This window comes from Carcharhinus amblyrhynchos, chromosome 14 (assembly GCF_965287045.1).
Source record: "Carcharhinus amblyrhynchos chromosome 14, sCarAmb.v2.hapA, whole genome shotgun sequence".
Classification (NCBI taxonomy): Eukaryota; Metazoa; Chordata; class Chondrichthyes; order Carcharhiniformes; family Carcharhinidae; genus Carcharhinus; species Carcharhinus amblyrhynchos.
Genome location: NC_137337.1, coordinates 72650864 through 72672189, shown reverse-complemented (window position 1 = coordinate 72672189; position 21326 = coordinate 72650864). Strand labels below are relative to the sequence as shown.

Sequence of the window (21326 nt, the reverse complement as noted above, 5' to 3'; positions counted from 1 at the left end):
TAAGATGATAGTTGGAATGTGAGGCTTTTCAGACAATCAAGTCTTTACAGGTACAGACAGTGCGAGTGGAGAGAGGGATAATCACAGATTAAAGAGGCGTGAATTGTCTCAAACCAGGACAGTTAAGTAGGATTTTGCAAGCCCAGGCCAAATGGTGGGGGTTACACATAGTGTAACATGAACCCAAGAACACGGTTGAGGCCATCCTCATGCGTACGGAACTTGGCTGTCAGTTTCAGAGACAACTCACGCCTGAACATGGTTAAAGGTTCACAGTCCCGAACCTTCTCCCCGACTTGGGTCTCATTGTTATTAACATGCTGAATCTGGTCTCAACTCCCCATGTCTGATCATGTGTGCTCGATTGGTATGAAAGAATGATGAATCATGCATTACGTAGTCTGATACCGTTGCCATTGTAAAATAGCGTCGATCTATTTTACCCTGAGAAAGGCAAGCTTTGCAGGTCCATGGCTATGACTCTTTCACAACCACAGGACTTTCCAGAAGGCTTTAGGGGACAATACTCTGGATATAGAGGCCAGAAATCTATCACCTTGCCCGCCACGGAATCAGAGTGGGTGAGGGTTTGACAACAGACCTCGGGGTGGGGGGAATTTCTGGTCTTGCCCGAGTGAAGCTGTAAAATCCTGCCCAGAGGATGTCAAATGAACAATAAGATGATTTGCTGGTGCTTTTCTTTCCGTGTTAGGGAGTCGTTAGTTCTTAGAATCATAGAACACAGTGCAGAAGGAGGCCATTTGGCCCATCGAGCCTGCACCGAACACAATCCCACCCAGGCCCTATCCCCGTAACCCCATGCATTTACCCTGCTCTGACACTAAGGGACAATTTAGCACGGCCAATCCACCTAACCTGCACATCTTTGGGCTGTGGGAGGAAACTGGAGCACCCAGAGGAAACCCACGCAGACATGGGGAGAATGTGCAAACTCCACACAAACAGTGACCCGAGGCCAAAATCGAACCCAGGTCTTTGGCGCTGTGAGGCAGCAGTGCCAACCACTGTGCCACCCCATGAACATAAAATACCATCAATAAGTTGGCCAGAAAACTGGAGAGGGATGACCATAGAATAATCTCAATAGATGTCAACAAAGGTTCTTTGAAAACCTTCTAAAACTTAAATAAATGCAAGATGTGATGGTGCAGTAGTCACCAGTCTCTATCACAATAAGAAGTAATTATTATGAGGTTTGACTTATCTACAATCATCACAGCCTCGTGGGCTATCACTTCCTAGGAATAATTGATGAAATATGTACTGAATTATTTATTTTTAGAAGCACTTTCCGGCAGGCACAGTGTTCAATGGTAAATTGGTAATAAACCTGACTCTGATGTTGAGCTGTAGCTAAAGTGCAGTATTATGTAACCATTACAAGTTTATTTGGATTACAGTTTGCTGGCAATCCATTCTTCTTTGTAGCTTTCTTTGCTTTTCGACATAAATATTGTCCCAATCCCAGCAGAGACCCGTAACTTTTGGAAAAGGGGTTTCCCAGCCACTGACGGAAGCCTGCCGATTAGATAAGGTTTTACATTTTAAGTCTTTTACTAGATAAACTAAAATTAACACACATAGAATCCGCAAATGCAGAAGGAGGCCATTTGGCCCATCGAGTCTGCACCAATCACAATCCCGCTCAGGCGCTATCTCCATAAGCCTGCATATTTACCCTGCTAATCCCCCCCCCGAAACTAAAGGGCAATTTATTCTGATGCAATGAAAAGTATTGTTTCTTGGGCACTCTACAGACAAAGCATACCATTCATAGAGTACATAGGGGAGAAAGAAAGGATAGGGTACAGAATGTAATGTTACAGTCACAGCTAGGGTATAGAGAAAGATCAACTTAACATAAGGTAGGTCCATTCAAAATTCTGATGGCAGTATAGAGTGCACAAGGAGGCCATTTGGCCCATTGAGTCTGCATCGACAATGATTCCACCCAGGCCCTATCTCAGTAACTCCAAGTATTTACCTCGCTAGTACCCCCCCGATACTAAAGGACAGTTTAGCGTGGCCAAACTACCCGACCAGTCTTTGGAGTGTGGGAGGAAACCAGAAGACCCAGAGGAAACCCACGCAGACACAGAGGGAACTACACTGAGAGAGTGACCCAAGCTGGGAATTGAACCTGGGTCCCTGGCACTGTGAGGTTGCAGTGCTTGCTACTGTGCCGTCCCATGTGGGAAAATCTAGAACGAGGTGCCACTGTTTAAAAATAAGGGGTCACCCATTTAAGGCAGAAATGAGGAGATAGAGTGTAGAGTCTTTGGAATTCTCTCTCAAGACGCATTGGATAAAGAATCTTTAGATATGGTCGAGCCAGATCGATTCTTGATAAGCAAGGGGATAAAAGGTGATTGGGTGTAAACTGGAATGGGGAGTTGAAGCCCCAGTCAAATCAACCATGATCTTATTGAATGGTGGAACAGACTCGGAGCTCATGTGACATACTCTGGCACCTAATTGCTGTGTTTGTATGAAGCATGCATTGCTTAATAGGTAACTAATACATCCAACTAAAGTAAAAGCACTTTCACATTATCTAACTAACTGAATTGATATGTCTCACAATACCTTTCATTGTACACTGCATTTATGGCAGGTATAGCATTACAAGGAGGAGTCTTACCTTCACAGAATAATAGGATCTCCACAGTGCAGAAGGAGGCCATTCAGCCCCTCGAGTCTGCACCGACCACAATCCCACCCATCCCCTATTCCATAACCCCATTGGATTTAAACTGCTAATCCCCCAACACTAGGATCAATTTAGCACGGCCAATCCACCTAACCCGCCCATCTTTGGAGTGTGGGAGGAAACCGGAGCACCCGGGGGAAACCCACGCAGATGCAGGGAGAACGTACAAACTCCACACACAGTGACCCAAGCCGGGAATTGAACCCGGGTCCCTGGCACTGTGAGGTAGCTGTGCTAACCGCTGTGCCGCCCATCTTCCCAGCATTCCATTTCTCCCTGATGGCCAAGTTGTAACTTCCAGTGTCCTTCAAAAGTTGGTCCATTCAGCGTGAGTCTTGCAGACCTGATGTCCACCAGCAAGGCCCATCTCAGCAATTTATGTATCTTAAACCTCCAGAAATTCCATCTCTTTGGCTGCCTTCCTTCACACAAAAGAACCGTTTCTTACCGATGCTTCCACACAGTGATAATTTCCTCATTTCCTCCTCTCTGTCCGTGTCTTACAAAAGCAGCTGAGCTCGCTGATGACACCAAGATTGGGGGAACGGCAAATTGTGCGGAGGGTGTGGAGAGTCTGCAGAAGGATCTAGATAGGCTGGGCGAATGGGCCAGGAAATGGCAAATGGAATTTAATGTTGGCAAGTGTGAGGTGGTCCACTTTGGTAGGAAGAATGGTAGGAAGGACTATTACTTAAGTGGCGAAAAACTGCAGCAGGCGACGGTGCAGAGGGACCTCGGGGTTCTTGTGCATGAGTCGCAAAAACCTAGCTTGCAGGTGCAGCAGGTGGTCAGGAAGGCGAATGGGATGCTGGCCTTCATAGCGAGGGGGATTGAATATAAAAGTAGGGAGGTCTTGCTGCAGCTGTATAGGGCATTGGTGAGGCCGCAGCTGGAGTACTGTGTGCAGTTTTGGGCGCCGCACCTGCGCAAGGATATTTTGGCCCTGGAGGGAGTGCAGAGGAGGTTTACTAGGCTGATACCGGAGTTGAGGGGATTGAGCTATGAGGAGAGGCTGAATAAACTAGGCTTGTACTCGTTAGAGTTTAGAAGAATGAGGGGAGATCTCATTGAGACGTATAAGATGATGAATGGGATGGATAGGATAGAGGTGGAGAGACTCTTCCCGCTCAAAAAAGACAGTAGGACTAGGGGGCACAGCCTCAAGATAAAGGGGAGGCGGTTTAGAACGGAGTTGAGGAGGAACTTCTTCACTCAAAGGGTGGTGAATCTCTGGAATTCTCTGCCCGTTGAAGTGGTGGAGGCTGCCTCGCTAAATATTTTTAAGACGCGGGTTGATGGGTTTTTGATAAGAGAGGGGATTAAGGGTTATGGGGAGAGGGCGGGAAAGTGGAACTGAGCCACGACAGATCAGCCATGATCTTATTGAATGGCGGGGCAGGCTCGAAGGGCTAGATGGCCTACTCCTGCTCCTATTTCTTATGTTCTTATGTTCTTAGTGTGTCAAGGTGTGGCGGCTGTCACTCGGATTTTCCTTGTTTTCCTATGACGACCAGATCACATGGGCCTGTCTCCCAGGCTGAGGTTTATCATGACCACCACCCATGCTTACCGTATACATAGAAGATCTGGAGGAGGGGACCAAGTGTAGGGTAACAAAGTTTGCTGATGACACAAAGATGAGTGGGAAAGCGAATTGCATGGAGGACGCAGAAAGTCTGCAGAGAGATTTGGATAGGCTGAGTGAGTGGGCGAGGATCTGGAGTATAACGTTGGCAAGTGTGAGGTTATTCAATTTGGAAGGAATAATAGTAAAATGGACTATTATTTAAATGGTGAAAAATTACAACATGCTACTGTGCAGAGGGACCTGGGGGTCCTTGTGCATGAATCGCAAAAACTCAGTCTGCAGGTGCAGCTGGTGATCAAGAAGGCGAATGGAATGTTGGCCTTTATCGCGAGGAGAAATGAATATAAAAGCAGGGAGGTCTTGCTGCAATTGTACAAGGTACTGGTGAGGCTGCAACTAGAATACTGTGTGCAATTTTTCTCCCCTTATTTGTGGAAGGATATATTGGCCTTGGAGGGAGTGCAGAGAAGGTTCACCAGGTTGATACCGGAGATGAGGGGGTTAGCTTACGTGGAGAGATTGAGTAGATTGGACCTGTAGTCATTGGAGTTTAGAAGGCTGAGGGGTGATCTTATAGAGACATGTAAGATAATGAAGGGGCTAGATAGGAAAGAGGCAGAGAGATTCTTTCCACTTAGAAAGGAAACAAGAATGAGAGGACACAGCCTCAAAATAAGGGGGAGTCAGTTTAGAGGAGGAACTTCTTCTCTCAGAGGGTAGTGAATCTCTGGAATTCTCTGCCCATTGAAGTGGTGGAGGCTACCTCGCTGAATATATTTAAGTCACAGGTAGACAGATTTCTGATCAATAAGGGAATTAAGGGTTGTGGGGAGCAGGCGGGTAAGTGGGACTGAACCACTATCAGATCAGCCATGATCTCATTGAATGGCGGGGTAGGCTCGAGGGGCTAGATGGCCTACTCCTGCTCCTATTTCTTATGTTCTTATCCAGAAAAATCTGTTTCACCTTGAGTTAAAGGAGGTATTTTCAAACACAGCCAACTTGTAAGGTCCTGAATTCTTAACAATATCAATACAGATATCCATTGCTTCCCTGGTTAACCTGACTAAGAGGCATAAAGGAGACTGGTTCTTGAGCTCGCCTAGTGCCTTACCCAGCATCTAATTTTGTCCCCCCTCCTTCTCTGTGGGGAAGCATTTAGTCCATGGGCGACAGGCTGTGATCAGGAACTCAAGTATTTAAAGAATCATTGACAACTGGGGAGGTGATGGCCTAGTGGCATTATCGCTAGACTATAAATTCAGTGAATGTTCTGGGGAGCTGGGTTCGAATCCCGCCACGGCAGATGGTGGAAATCTGAATTCAATTAAAACAAATCTGGAATTAAGAATCTACTAATGACCATGAAACCATTGTTGATTGTCATAAAAATCCATCTGGTTCACTAATGCCTTTTAGGGAAGGAAATCTGCCGTCCTTACCTGGTCTGGCCTACACATGACTCCAGAGCCACAGCGATGTGGTTGACTCTCAGCTGCCCTCGGGCAACTAGGGATGGGTAATAAATGCTGGCCAGCCAGCGACGCCCGTGTCCCATGAATGTTTGAAAAACACAAACTGGCACCAGTTTGCACTGTAAGAAGTCTCTCAACACCAGGTTAAAGCCCAACAGGTTTATCAGGACAGGCAGACCTCTCCCTTGGCAGAGCACCTACCCCCACCCTCGCTGCTCACCCTCCAGCCCGGACCGATCCCAATTCAGAATGGCAGTGGGACCCCCCATCCCACTGATTGTCCCTAGGCCCTGCCCCCTTGGCACTGCCCAATGCACAGTGCGAAGGTGCCCTTGAGATGGGCACTTTGCTCCTTGAGCAGTGCCGGGGGCACAGGTTGGCACTGCCAGGGTGCTCCTGCACAGGGGGCACCACCCCCTCACCGCCCGACCCCTGGTGGGCCCCCATTGCCCCCCTTTCACTCTGGCGGGGTCTCCCGCTATCTCCCCAAATATCGGGAACTACTCTCAACCCCGCCGGAATGACGGGGTGGGAGATTCTTCCGGGCCCGGCAAGTTCCCAATAATCACATTGAAAACGTATTTAAACTACGTTTTTAAAAAAAAAAGATTCAAATGATTTACCTCTCTTCCTGCCGATTTCCAGCGTGGCCTGGACTCCGTTCTCTGGGAGACGTGCATGCGTTCCTGGCGCGTGTGCGCAAATCCCGGGAAAAAGGCTGACAATGCTGTTCTCCCGACCGAACCCGCCAGAAAAGTTGCAGCTTGAGATGGGACAATCGCCCCCTACGTTACTCGTTCCACCACTCCTACATCTCCAGATGTAGCCCATCCTCACACCTATCACGTTACCAAGACTGAGATTAAGTTGCAGTCGCTGAGTTAATAGACGGTCTTACTGACGACCTCTCGCTTGATTATCCCAACTGATCAAGGGCACAGCGGAAAGGCGATGCGGATATTTCCAGCATCTCTCCACGCAGGAGCACGAGTTGAATCCGAAACATTTGTTCGTGCTGTCAGTGCTCAGTCGAGCAAGCCGGTACCAGTTGAAGGCTCCAGGCAGCAGAACGTGAATTAATGAATGGATTGTTTTACAGACGAACGGGAAGTTGTGCAGAAGAAGACCTTTACGAAATGGGTGAACTCTCACCTGGCCCGCGTGACCTGCCGCATCACCGACCTGTACACTGACCTCCGCGACGGTCGAATGCTGATCAAGCTGCTGGAGATCCTCTCGGGGGAGCACCTGGTAAGTTGCATCATCTGCTGGAATTTGCGGTGGGCGGTTTTAGCTGTCCTGGGTGCTGACGGTTGATTTTAACATCCGAACGATTCAGTTCCAGAGCGTCCGCAACACCCCCCCGCCCTGTGCTGTTTCCCCTGAACCTTTCTGAAAACGCAGACATACGGCACTGGTTTTAAAAAGTGCACAAATCTGGTGTGAAATTAATCTGTGGCGAACGCTTATTTCATAACGGTGGCACAGTGGTTAGCACTGCTGCCTCACAGCGCCAGGGACCCGGGTTCAGTTCCCAGCTTGGGTCTGTGTCTGTGCGAAGTTTCCACATTCTCCCTGTGTCTGTGTGCATTTCCTCCGGGAGTTTGCATGTTCTCCCCATGTCTGTGTGGGTTTCCTCCGGGTGCTCCGGTTTCCTCCCACGCTCCAAAGGTGTGCTGGTTAGATGGATTGGCCATGCTAAATTGCCCCTTAGTGTCGGAGGACTGGCTCAGGTAAATGCTTGGGGTCACGGAAATAGGGCCTGGTGCAGACCTATGTTGTCGGTGCAGACTCGATGGGCCAAATGGCCTCCTGCATTGTAAGATTCTGTGATTTTATCTAGTTCAAAAGTGCGCAGATCCGATGTGAAATTTACCTGTGGAGAACACTTATTTTGTAATGGAGGCTGGTTAGCATTGCTGCCTCACAGAGCCAGGGACCCGGGTTCGATTCCCAGCTTGTCTGTGCAAAGTTTCCACATTCTCCCTGTGTCTGCGTTTCCTCCGGGGTCTCCAGTTTCCTCCAGCAGTCTAAAAGACCTGCTGGTTAGGTGCATCGTCCATGTTAAACTCTCCCTCAGTGTCCCCGAGGAGGCTAGGGGATTTTCACAGTAACTTCATTGCAGTGTTAATGTAAGCCTTATTTGTGACTCATAAATAAACTTAATATGAAGGCTGTGCTATTTCAAAATTTCCTATTTAATTCTCTGGAGGAATTTTATGGGGTCCTACACTAAAATTATTCTGCATGTACTAGCTGACGTTTCATATCATTTTTATGGATAACAACTAATACCCTGTGACTGAAAGACCTGACCCGGCTGCTTAAAGGGAGGCAGGGAGTGCAGATGGGTGTGAGGCGATAAATCTGACTAGGCCAGACGTCCAGAGATCCTGTCGAATTTAGATTTCCCTTTTCACTGCCTTTTCCATCCAGCAACTGGCCATATTGACTCACTAATGCGTGGAGAAGCAAACCTTGTGAGGAGAGATTAAAAAAATTCAGGTTTGGAGAGGAGGGAGGTTGACATTTAGGTGCTCAAGAAAAGGGCTGGTGTGGTGGCACAGTGGTTAGCACTGCTACCTCATAGCGCCAGGGACCCGGGTTCAATTCCGGCCTCAGGTCACTGTTTGTGTGGAGTTTGCACATTTTCCCTGTGACTGCTTGGGTTTGCTCCAATTTCCTCCCACACTCCAAAGATACGCGGGTTAGGTGGGTTGGCCATCCTAAATTGTCCCTTAGTGTCCAAAGATGAGCAGGTTAGGTGGATTAGCCATGCTAAATTGTCCTTGAGTGTCCCAAGATGTGTAGGTTACGGGTAATAGCGGGGTAAATATTTGGGGTTACAGGGAACAGGTCTAGGTGGGATTGCCCCTTAGTTCAGGGGGATTACGTGGGGCTACAAGGATTGGGTCTGGATGGGATTATTGTCAGTGTAAACTCGATGGGCCAAATGGCCTCCTTCTGCACTGTAGGGATTCTATGATTCTAAGTCACAATCAGATGGGAGCTAGGGAGGTGAAAGGCTTCCTTGAAATACTCATGCTTCCTCTTGGCCCACAAGGAGTGCTGCAAAAATGCACTTGACCTTTTTTGAGCTGGCCTTTCATTGTCAACATTTCGGAAACGGGGAAAACCCAGCTTGTGATGGTTAAATTCAGTTAGGGCCGCCTAAATGGATTGAGGCAGCCTGATTAAAAGGAGGTTCATGAAGTGTCCGCAGCAATTGCATACGTGTAACACACCAGCTTGGAAATGGCAATGAGTACATGCGTGGCAGGCTGAGGAAGCATTTCCTACTTTTAAGGCTTTCACTCTGAGTTTTTCTCCCATGACGGGAGGGTAATACTGAGGGCATCTAGGGTACCCAGTGTCCGTCTAAAATGGTTCGGGATCAGGCGTGGTATGAACTATTCTGCCACTTCCATAAATATACCTTCCTGACATCCCAAGAACATCCATTATAAACTTTTAGTATTTCTCATACCAGTTTTTCTAAATGAGTTTGTCAATGTAGTTCCAAACTGTGTTGATTATTGCCAGTTTTAGACCATGAACACATGTCTACTCAGATCAGGGTTGAGAGTGCTTGCTTGATGTAGGGACCTCAGCTCAAGAGAAGAAAAGTGGAATTTATATCTACTTTTTGTTTGGGACCCCTAGAGTGCAGAACAGGCCATTCAGCCCATCGAGTCTGCACTGACTCTCTGAAAGAGCATCTGACCAAGGCTCTTTTCCCCCATGCTATTCCTGTAACCCCATACATTTACCACGGCTAATCCACCTAACTACATATCATGGGATATAGAAACATAGATACATGGAAGATAGGAGCAGAAGGAGGCCACTTGGCCCTTCGAGCCTGCTCCGCCATTCATTACGATCATGGCTGATTGTCCAACTCAATAGCCTAATCCTGCTTTCTCCCCATAACCTTTGATCCCATTTGCCCCAAATGCTATATCCAGCTGCTTCTAGAATACATTCAATATTTTGACATCAACTACTTCCTGTGCTGTTGAATTCCACAGGCTCACCACTCTTTGGGTGAGGAAATAAATGCCTCCTCACCTCTAAACTAAATGGACACTGAAGGCCAATTTAGCATGGTCAGTCCCCCTAACCTACACATTTTTTGGACACTAAGGGGCAAATTAACCTGGTCAGTCCCCCTAACCTACACATCTTTGGACACGAAGGGGCAATTTAACATGGGCAACGCACTTAACTAGCACATCTTTGGACTGTGGAAGGAAACCGGAGCACCCAGAGGAAACCCACACAGACATGGGGAGAATGTGTAAACTCCACACAGACAGCGACCCAAGGCCAGAATCGAACCTGGATCCCTGGCACTGTGAGGCAGCAGTGTTAATCACAGTGCCACCATGCCCATCAATTTCCAGAAGTGAAAGGTCAGCATAGTTCCCCTACATTAACTGTTTGTGTTTCGTTAACCTCTGTAAAGGTCATTCATCCTCTCTTCATTTTATCCCATTTTTTACTGAAACCACAATATCATTTTCTCTCCAAATCAGCCAAAACCAACCAAAGGTCGGATGCGGATACATTGTTTGGAAAATGTAGACAAGGCCCTTCAGTTTCTGAAGGAACAGAAAGTCCACCTGGAGAATATGGGCTCTCACGATATTGTTGACGGGAGTCACAGGCTTACACTCGGTCTCATCTGGACAATTATCCTCCGCTTCCAGGTCAGTAGCAATCCAGAAGAGGCACAGAAAATGGAAAGTTCCAGCCCCGCCCACCACCCGGTTCATCCAGTCCCGCTGAAAACCAGTTGTCTTTTGGCTGGGCTGCTGAATCTCCCGCAGCGGGGCTGGAAAATCCCAGCCATTGTTCTGTCCATCTACACAGCAGGAATTCCAATCCTCTGGGATATGAGGAGTGGAGGGGGCGTCAGCTTGAGTTAGTGATTCGTTTCCTGTGCTCTGCTGATAGTAAGCCCCCGTTTCCCCACCCTCGCGGTCCCCCCAATCCTTCACCATTCATTGCCTCCATCCCCCAGCCTCAGTTCCCTCCATCCCTCCACCACTGGTCCCCCCACCCTCGCGGTCCCCTCCATTCCTCCACCGTTGGCCCTCCCACCCTCGGTCCCCCCATTCCTCCACCATTGGTTCCTCCCCACCCCCCCACATTTACTTGCCCTATTCCTCCACCATTGGACTCCTCCATTCCCCACCCTCAGTTCTCCCACCTCCCTCAACATCATCGGATTCCCTTCACCCCCCCACCCCTTGGTATCCTCATCATTCCCTCCTCCATCTTCAGTCCCCTCCTTCCCCGCTCCATGGTAACTCTTTCCCCTCTCTGTACCCCGTCTTTAGTACTTAAGTTATTAACTCTTCGAATGACTTCGACCAAAAGTTGTAAAATGGAATAAATTGCATTTTCTAATTGAATTTTCCAGAACTTGAAGCGTGGATTAGCGCAAAAACTCCTTTTCCATTGTCGCTATGATAAAGAAACAGTTTACAAGAGAGCTCTTCACTCGAGCTCGATGTTGAGTTATTTCAAATGTTTTTAAAAGAATATCCCATCAATCTGTTCTCTCAGATCCAGGACATCACCATGGAGACACAGGATAGCCGTGAGACCCGCTCAGCGAAGGACGCCCTCCTCCTCTGGTGCCAGATGAAAACAGCAGGGTGAGTTTCTCTGACCCCGCTCCTCTCCTTTCGGGTGGCACAGTGGTTAGCACTGCTGCCTCACAGCGCCAGGAGCCTGGGTTCGATTCCCAGTTTGGGTCACTAGTGCTCTACCGTTGCTTGAGTACTTTCTTGTCAAATTATTTCTTCCAAAGTGTACCACCTCGCACTTTTCAGATGGTGACCCAAGCTGGGAATCGAACCCGCGTCCCTGGCGCTGTGAGGCAGCAGTGCTCACTGTCTGCCCCATTCTCCCCCGTGTCTGCGTGGGCTCCCTCTGGGTGCTCCCGTTTCCTCCCACAGTCTGAAAAATGGGCTGGTTAGATGGATTGGCCATGCTAAATTCTCCCTTAATGTCCAAAGACATGCTGGTTAGGTGCATTGGCCGTGCTAAATTCTCCCTCAGTGTACCCGAACAGGCGCCGGAGTGTGGCGGTAGGGAATTTTCACAGTAACTTCATTGCTGTGTTAATGTAAGCCAACTTGTGGCTCATAAATAAACTTCAAAACTTTGGAACTTTTATCCTGTTAAACAATCATTTTCGAGCATTACTCTGAACTTTTATCAAACTTGTAAAGTTCCTTTTAAAAATAGAAGCATTTTTTAATCCCCCTAATTATAGTTATGAGGATGGGGCCTGGGTGGGATTGTGGTCGGTGTGGACTCGATGGGCCGAATGGTCTCCTTCTGCACTGTAGGGATTCTATGATTTGATGATTCAATTTTCTTCTTGCCCAGATACCCCAACGTCAACATTCGGAACTTCACATCAAGCTGGAAGGACGGAATGGCATTTAATGCTCTGATTCACAAACACAGGTAAAGTGAGACAAAGATCACCAGTAGGGCCTGGCAGTGTTAAGTGTGGGACCATAGACGTGGTCCAATTGTTGGGAAGCGTCTCTCATGAGAAATTGATTCAGAAAATGTTAGCAGAGCTCAAGACAACTCACTGGAAGAGGACATTGTAGATTTTGATTTGATTTATCATTGTCGTATGTGTTGGGATACAGTGAAAAATATTGTTTCTTGCACACTATGCAGACAAAGCATTCCATACATAGAGTACATGGGGAAGAAGGAAAGGAAAGGGTGCAGAATCCAAGAAAGAAAACACTGGATAATCTCAGCAGGTCTGGCAGCATCTGTAAGGGGAGAAAAGAGCTGACGTTTCGAGTCCAGATGATCCTTTGTCAAAGTTAAAAGGCGTAGAAAGTGGGAGATGTTTATACGGCAGGGTGAGGGAATGAAAGATGAGTCATAGCCACAGAAACCAGAGGAAAGGCTAAGAGGTGCTAATGGCAATCCATAGAGAGAATAAAGGGTGTGAACGGCCAAACGGCAGAGAAGCTGAAATCAGAAGGTAAACTGTGATGGATAAAGATGTGGGGGGCGGGGAGGTAGAATGGGTGGGAGTGAGATAAAATTTGAAAAAAAGGGGCAAAGGGGAGAAAAGGTAAGGAAAGGGGGGATAAAAAAGGGGGAAAGAGTGGGGGTGGGGAGAAAAATGAAGAAAGACAATAAAGAAATAAAAGGTAGAGAACAATAAAAAGTTAAATAAAGTGAAAACAAAGGGATCGAGATGGGGTAGAGCGATTCATCTGAAGTTGTTGAATTCGTTGTTGAGACTGGAAGGCTGTAAAAGTGCCTAACTGGAAGATGAGATGCTGTTCCTCCAGTTTGCGCTGGGCTTCACTGGAGCATTGCAGCAGTGATGTGGAGATGCCGGTGTTGGACTGGGGTAAGCAGAGTGGGAAGTCTCACAACACCAGGTTAAAGTCCAACAACTGTATTTGGCAGCACTAGCTTTCGGAGCGCTGCCCCTTCTTCAGGTGAGTGAGGAGTTGTGTTCACTAACAGGGCATATACAGACACAAACTCAATTTACAACTGCAGAGGAGGTTTACTAGGCTGATACCGGAGTTGAGGGGATTGAGCTATGAGGAGAGGCTGAATAAACTAGGCTTGTACTCGTTAGAGTTTAGAAGAATGAGGGGAGATCTCATTGAGACGTATAAGATGATGAATGGGATGGATAGGATAGAGGTGGAGAGACTCTTCCCGCTCAAAAAAGACAGTAGGACTAGGGGGCACAGCCTCAAGATAAAGGGGGGGGCGGTTTAGAACGGAGTTGAGGAGGAACTTCTTCACTCAAAGGGTGGTGAATCTCTGGAATTCTCTGCCCGTTGAAGTGGTGGAGGCTGCCTCGCTAAATATTTTTAAGAAGCGGGTTGATGGGTTCTTGATAAGAGAGGGGATTAAGGGTTATGGGGAGAGGGCGGGAAAGTGGAACTGAGCCACAACAGATCAGCCATGATCTTATTGAATGGCGGGGCAGGCTCGAAGGGCTAGATGGCCTACTCCTGCTCCTATTTCTTATGTTCTTATAATGGTTGGAATGCGTTAGAAAACTCACATTCCAACCATCATCTTGTAAATTGAGTTGCGTCTGTTAATGTCCTGTTTGTGAACACGGCTCTTCACTCACCTGAAGAAGGAGTGAGACTCCAAAAGCTTGTGCCAAATAAACTTGTTGGACTTTAACCTGGTGTTGTGAGGCTTCTTACTGTACATTGCAGCAAGCTAAGGACAGGCATGTGGACATAGGAGCAGGATTGTGTGCAGAATGTTGTGTTACAGTCATAGGATTTTTGATTTGACTTATTATTGTCACATGTATTAGTATACAATGAAAAGTATTGTTTCTTGTGCACTATACAGACATAATATACCCTTCAGAGATTACATAGGGGAGAAGGAAAGGAGAGGGTGCAGAATGCAGTGTTACAGTCATAGCTATGGTGTAGAGAAAGATCAACTTAATGTAAGGTAGGTCCATTCAAAAGCAGCAGGGAAGAAGCTGTTCTTGAGTCAGTTGGTACTTGGCCTCAGACTTTTGTGTCTCTTTCCCAATGGAAGAAGGTGGAAGAGAGAATGTCCAGCTTGTGTGGGGTCCTTAATTATGCTGGCTGCTTTTCCAAGGCAGCAGGAAGTTTAGAGGGAGTCAATGAAGGCTTTGGCCACAGTGGGTGACGGGGGGTGGGGGGGTTCACCCACTCGCCTGAGAGCCCCACAACGCATCCTTTAGGGACAGCCAGTCGAAATAAGTGCCAGTCAGGCTCTGGATAGGACAGTAGGGGGCCTTCCCGGGATCAAGGACCCTGGGGATGGATGTCCCACCTACTGGCCAGTCAATCAGAAGCCAGCAGCTCAACCGGATAGCAGTGCCACCATCGAGTCAGTGGACCTCACAGGAACATCATTCCTCACCCACTCCCAGATACTGGGGAACGGAATTTTCTGGCCCTGTGCAATCCCCAAGATTGGAAATTCCCACCGGAGCTCAATGAAGCTTTAACTAACTGCTCCGCAAATTCTCCGTCCCACCAGCTGTGATTCGGTGGGATGGAAGTTCTCCAGCCTCAGTGTCAGGATCAGGCATGGAGTGCCTTTGGAAGAGGGACCCCTCGAGTAACTCACCTGACAGGGCTTGCCTGTCATGCTCCCTACATGGCAAATCCCCTGAAGTGGGCAATTATTGCCCCCTGAAGGACTTTGATTGGCAGTGGCATGGGAAGGTAGTCCATGGACATACCATGGTGTGGAGATGCTAGCGTTGGACTGGGGTGGGCACAGTCAGAAGTTTCACAACACCAGGTTAAAGTCCAACAGGTTTATTTGGTATCACAAGCTTTCGGAGCACTGCTCCTTCATCAGGAGATGCCCAGCATTGGTGGGTGGACATGCCCTCCATCCTTTCATGGACTGTGGGCATCACTGGGCAAGGCCAGAATTTGTTACCCAACCCTAATTGCCTTTGAACTGAGTGGCTCCCTCGACCATTTCAGGGCACAGTTAAGAGAGAGCCACATTGATGTGAGTCTGGAGTCAAATATTGGCCAGGTTAGGTGTGGACGGCAGATTTCCTTCTCCAGAGGACGTTTGTGAATTGATGGGTTTTTCCAACAAACGTTAGTTTAATTGGTCTCTTTCAATTCCAGATTTATTAACTGAACGTGAATCCCACCAGCTGCCCAGGTGGGATTCAGACCTGTGTCCCCAGAGCATTAGGCTGGGTTGCTGGATTACTAGTCCAGTGACATTACCACTACACCACCACGGACCCTCCGTGGACGTAATGGGAGTGATGACAGAAAGTGGCTGAGACACCGACCATCCCCCACCACAGGATTGGCACAGTGACACAGTAGTTGGCTGTGCTGCCTCACAGTGCCACGGACCTGGGTTCAATTCCCAGCTTGGGTCACTGTGTGGAGTTTGCACATTCTCCCCGTGTCTGCATGGGTTTCCACTGGGTGCTCCGGTTTCCTCCCACAGTCCGAAAGACGTGCGGGTTAGGTACATTGGCTGTGCTAAATTCTCCCTCAGTGTACCCGAACTAGCGCCGGAGTGTGACGACTAGGGGATTTTCACAGTAACTTCATTGCACTGTTAATGTAAGCCTTACTTGTGACAATAATTAATAAACTTTAAACTCCACCATGGAGAAGGGCTTTAAATTTCACCCAATTCTTCAATTTCCAATTGTCGTAGGGAAAAAAGGCTTTAGCCATTCTGAAATGTGGGTTCAAAAAGGGAGGGAGGAAAGACCAGATAACACCAGGAATCCAGAATTCGCAGTCAGATGAAAGATGTTTGGGATAGTGGAGGACAGCTTACATCGATTCATCAAGAACAAGGAATGCCCACCCAACCTAAGAGCGTCTGACAATAAGATGAATTCTGTAGATGCAGTAGATGTTGGAGGGAATTTTCATGGTGAATTCTCACCATGGCAATTGGAGTGGGCGAGGGGGCGGACTGTACAAAGGCTTGTTGACCTCGGGTGGGATTTTCCGGTTTTGGGGCGAGGATGGCCTGAAAATCCCATCCATAATACACTTAGATTTTTCAGAGGAGGTTCTCCAACATGACTTGCAGTGGTTAGCCCTGCTGCCTCACAGCACCAGGGACCTGGGTCTGATTCCCGGTCACTGTCTGTGCAGAGTTTGCACATTCTCCCCGTGCCTGCGTGGGTTTCCTCCAGGTGCTCCGGTTTCCTCCCGAAAGACGTGCGGATCAGATGGATTGGCCGTGCTAAATTGCCCCTTGGTGTCCTGGATTGTATAGATTAGAGGGATTAGTGGGATAAATGTGTGGGGTTGTGGGGGTAGGGCCTGGGATGGGATGGTTGTTGGGCTGATTGGCTTCCTTCTGCACTGTCGGGGGACTAGCTAGGATAAATGCATGGGGTTGTGGAGGATGGGGCCTGGGTGGGATTGTGGTCGGTGCAGACTCGATGGGCCGCCTCCTGCACTGTAGGGATGCTGTGATTTTGATGAAAGCATGCCACAAATCTACCCAGACAGAGGACGTAGTCTTCCCTTATCATTGCGACTCATAATTCAGCAGAAAACCTCAGTGAAATCACTATCATTCTTCTCTGCTCCAGAGTAAATAACCCCAGTGTCTCAAATCTCCTGACAAATACAGTTTTTGCTTGATGAATCTGTGTTGTATGCCCACTTTGTTTCTTCTGCACTCAGTTTGTCTGGCAATGGCCCAGCCTGTGCCTGGTACAAATTTATCATAACCTCATTTATTCATATAATGAACCCCCTGCTTTGTTTATAAAACCAAAAATGCTGTTATTCTTTTTTATATGGCTTTATGGGCAGCACAGTGGTTAGCACTGCTGCCTCACGGCACCAGGGACCCGGGTTCGATTCCTGGCTTGGGTCTCTGTCTGTGTGGAGTTTGACCTTCTCTCCGTGTCTGCCTGGGTTTCCTCCGGGTGCTCCGGTTTTCTCCCACAGCCCAGAGATGTGTGGGTTAGGTTGATTGGCCCTAGTGTCAGAGAATTAGCAGGGTAAATATGCAGTTATGGAAATAGGGCCTGGGTGGGATTGTGGTCAGTGCAGACTCAATGGGCTGAATGGCCTCCTTCTGCACTGTAGAGATTCTATGAAATTTATCTCTCTGCACTGAAAAATGCTGTTTTGCCACAGCTACCACAGAAATAATGGGCCAAACAGACTCATTCTGCACTACAAATGCTCACCATCTGTGCGCAGTCAGGGACAAGGTCTCCATTAATTTGCAAACTGCTTTTCTCTTGCTAGATTTTTGTTTCTTTCTTTTCAAACCTGCTACTTTCTCATGCCTCAACATAATCTAATCTCAGGTTTTGTCCATGCTAGTTTGGGATGTAAACATGTTTGCAAGTGGGTACTTCTGTTAGTTACCGTTGCCAGTCAGGTAAATGATTGTTGATTCAAGGAGCTCACTGCTGTGATCGCGTGGGATAAAGAAACCTGCCAGGGTCCTGTAGAGTGTATCAGTTAGAGAAAGACTGCAGGAGAAGGCAGGGGAAATCTGGTACAACAACACGGCACAGTGGTTAGCACGGCTGTCTCACAGCGCTAGGGACCAGGGTTCAAATCTGGGGTCATTGTCTGTGTGGAGTCTGCACATTCTCCCCATGTCTGCGTGGGTTTCCTCCGCACGCTCCAGTTCCCTCCTACAGTCCAAAGATGTGCAGGTTAGGATTGGCCGTGCTAAATTGGCCCTTAATGTCAGGGGGGTTAGCAGCATAAATGTGTGGGGTTACAGCAGTTGTGGGTGGGATGGTGGTTGGTGCAGCTTTGATGGGCCGAATGGCCTCCTTCTATACTGTAGGAATTCAATTCTATTCTAATACATGGGGATATGGAGGTGAAGTGAGATTGTTGTCAGTGCAGCCTTGATGGGCCGAATGGTCTCCTTCTGCACTATAGGGATTCAATTCTATTCTAATACATGGGGATAGGGTGAGATTGTTGTCAGTGCGGTCTTGATGGGCTGAACGGCCTCCTTCTGCACTGTAGGGATTCTGTGATAAGATTGAAAAAACCATAAAGGTTTAAAATGAAAATGGCTGCGTCTGAATTTTGGAGTTCTCGTTAACATTCTCGTGTGGTTTGATATCTCAGATATTCAGCACGCTATTCATCATATGAATGAACCGTGGCGAACTGGACGTATTTTAAACGTATCTCTCTTTCTTCAGGCCCGATCTGGTTGACTTTAACAAACTGAAACAGTCCAATGCTACGTACAATTTACAGCAGGCCTTTAACATTGCTGAGCAACAGCTGGGTGTGACCAAGCTACTGGATCCTGAGGGTAAGTAGGAATTGTGTATGTGTAGCCAAATAATCTTTCAAGATATGAAATACATGTGTTACTAAAAAGAGGGTCCCCAATGGAATAAAAAGATCCATTTGCCAGTCCCGTGTTCCCAACGTTAAAGTTAAAGTTTTATTTATTAGTAGGCTTACATTAACACTGCAATGAAGTTATTGTGAAATTCCCCAAGTCGCCACAGTCTGGCACCTGTTCAGGTCACTGCGCCTAACCAGCACGTCTTTCAGAATATGGGGGGAGACCGGAGCACACCCACACAGACACGGGGAGAATGTGTAAACGCCACACAGACCGTGGCCCAAAGCTGGGAATCGAACCTGGGTCCCTGGTGCTGTGAGGCAGCAGTACTAACCACTGTGCCACCGTGCTGAAATGTCAAGCGTGCACAAGGAGATTTCAGATGTAGGACCGACATTGCGTCCCTCATTCTCTGAAATGCATTCCCTCACGTGGGCGGCACAGTGGTTAGCACTGCTACCTCACAGCTCCAGGGACCCGGGTTCAATTCCAGCCTGAGTTGACTGTCTGTGTAGAGTCTGCACGTTCTCCCCGTGTCTGTGTGGGATTGCTCCGGCTTCCTCCCACAGTCCAAAAGATGTACGGGTTAGGTTGATTGGCTGTACTAAATTGCCACTTAGTGTCCCGGGATGTGATAAATTAGAGGGAATAGCAGGGTAACTTAGTGGGGGGTTGAGCCTGGGTGGGATTGTTGTCAGTGCAGACTCGATAGGCTGAATGGCCTCCTGCAGTGTAGGGTTTCTTTGTAGCGGGTTTACAAGAAGCAGCATTATACATGTCTGCTTCCTAACCCTGTGTCCCAGCAATCTTTCTTTATATGTGCTCTAGGTTCGTCATAAGTGCAATAGTAATTGAATTACTAATATATTGTTTTGGCATCAACAAAAATCAATTAAGATGCAATAACACATTGATTTAAAGTAAAGTTTATTTATTAGTCACAAGTAAGGCTTACATTAACACTGCAATGAAATTACTGTGAAAATCCCCTATTTACCACAGTCCAGCACCTGCTGGGATCAGTGCACCTTACCAGCACATCTTCCAGAATGTGGGAGGAAACTGGAGCACCCGGAGGAAACCCATGCAGACACGGGGAGAATGCACAAACTCTGCAAAGGCAGTGACCCAAGCTGGGAATCGAACCCGGGTCCCTGGCGCTGTGAACCAGCAGTGCGAACCACTGTGCCACCGTGCAGCCCAAACAATTGAGGAGAAGAGAGAAAATTAAACTAACAAAATTTACTTAATTATTTTTTGGCTTTATATTGCTTTAGCCAATCGGCCAGACGAGGGAATTTGTAGAACGGGTTAGTAGACAGTAGCAGCTGATAGATAGGAGATAGAGGGAGACACATAACCCATCTTACCCAACATGAGGGAAATGAAGTTAGTTATAAACTAAAAAGATTTGAAATGAAATTAAATCATGATTTAATTAAACATAGTACTTCACCAGTGTATCTCAAAAATATAATCAATATAGCATTAATGGTTCTGTCCTTTCTGATTGATGTTATTTTGCAACTAACCGCAGCAGCAAGAGGATTTATTTAATATATTTCGAAGGTGAAGTGTTTTTTTTTTTGCCAGGCAAACATTGTTTGACCAGGTTCGGAGTAAAATGCACTTTGGATTTCCAAAATGAAATTGTGCTCACTGTGCCTGATGCCGTGATAAAAATGTTGTCCTTTCTTTGGCACAGAGCGATGCCCGATTTAAGAAAGAATTCTCACATTTCTCCTCCTCACAGATGTATTTACAGAGAATCCGGACGAGAAATCGATCATCACCTACGTGGTGGCATTTTATCATTACTTCTCAAAGATGAAAGCACTGGCAGTGGAAGGGAAAAGGATCGGAAAGGTCAGTGTTAAATAGAATTGTTTGATTAAATAGCCAATTCCTTCGGAGCAGGTACAATCTAACCACTTTTTCAGAATGGTAATGAGAAATTTGCTCTGCCTACACCTACTTTTAAATAGTTTACCCCTTATCCTTGGACTGTGACCCCGGTTCTGGATTCCCCGCCATCGGAAACACCCTTCCTGCATTTAACCTATCTAACCCTCTTAGAAATTTATAAGTTTTTATGAGATTCCCCCCCTCATCCTTCTGAATGCCAGTGAACATAATTCTAACTGACTCAGTTTCTCCTCATATATCAGTCCTGTCATCCGAAGTATCAGTAAGGTAAACTTTCGCTACACTCCCTCCATAGATAGGACATCCTTTCTTAGATAAGGAGACCAAAACCGCACACAATATTTCAGGTGTGGTCTCACCGAGGCCCTGTATAATTACAGCAAGATATCCCTGCTCCTGTACTCGAAACCTCTCACTATGAAGGCCAGCTTACCATTTGCCTTCCGCACCGCCTACTGCACCTGCACTTTCAGTAACTGGTGTACAAGGACACCCAATCTCAATCTATAACTTTTCAGATAGTAATCTGCCCCTCCTGTTTTTGCTACCAAAGTTTTAAAGTTTATTTATTGGTCACAGGTAAAGCTTACATTAATGCTGCAATGAAGTTACTGTGAAATTCCCCTACTCGCCACACTCCGGTGCTCGTTTGGGTCAATGCATCGAACTGAGAAACTTCATCCACATTATACTGCGTCCGCCATGCATTTGCCCACTCATCAACTTGTTCAAATCA

At 47.3% G+C, this 21326-nt stretch overlaps 1 protein-coding gene across 4 annotated transcripts in view; it reads left to right on the top strand.

Annotated features, from left to right (window-relative positions):
• LOC145352778 (spectrin beta chain, non-erythrocytic 1-like) overlaps nt 1-21326 on the top strand; it is a 225802-nt gene that overhangs the window by 83255 nt on the left and 121221 nt on the right. For all 4 annotated transcript variants that reach the window (XM_080203089.1, XM_080203087.1, XM_080203088.1 and 1 more), the window contains 6 exons: nt 6894-7045; nt 10333-10506; nt 11369-11460; nt 12200-12280; nt 18510-18625; nt 20418-20530. In XM_080203089.1, coding sequence (XP_080059215.1) covers nt 6894-7045; nt 10333-10506; nt 11369-11460; nt 12200-12280; nt 18510-18625; nt 20418-20530 — 728 coding nt within the window. The remainder of the gene's footprint in view (nt 1-6893; nt 7046-10332; nt 10507-11368; nt 11461-12199; nt 12281-18509; nt 18626-20417; nt 20531-21326) is intronic.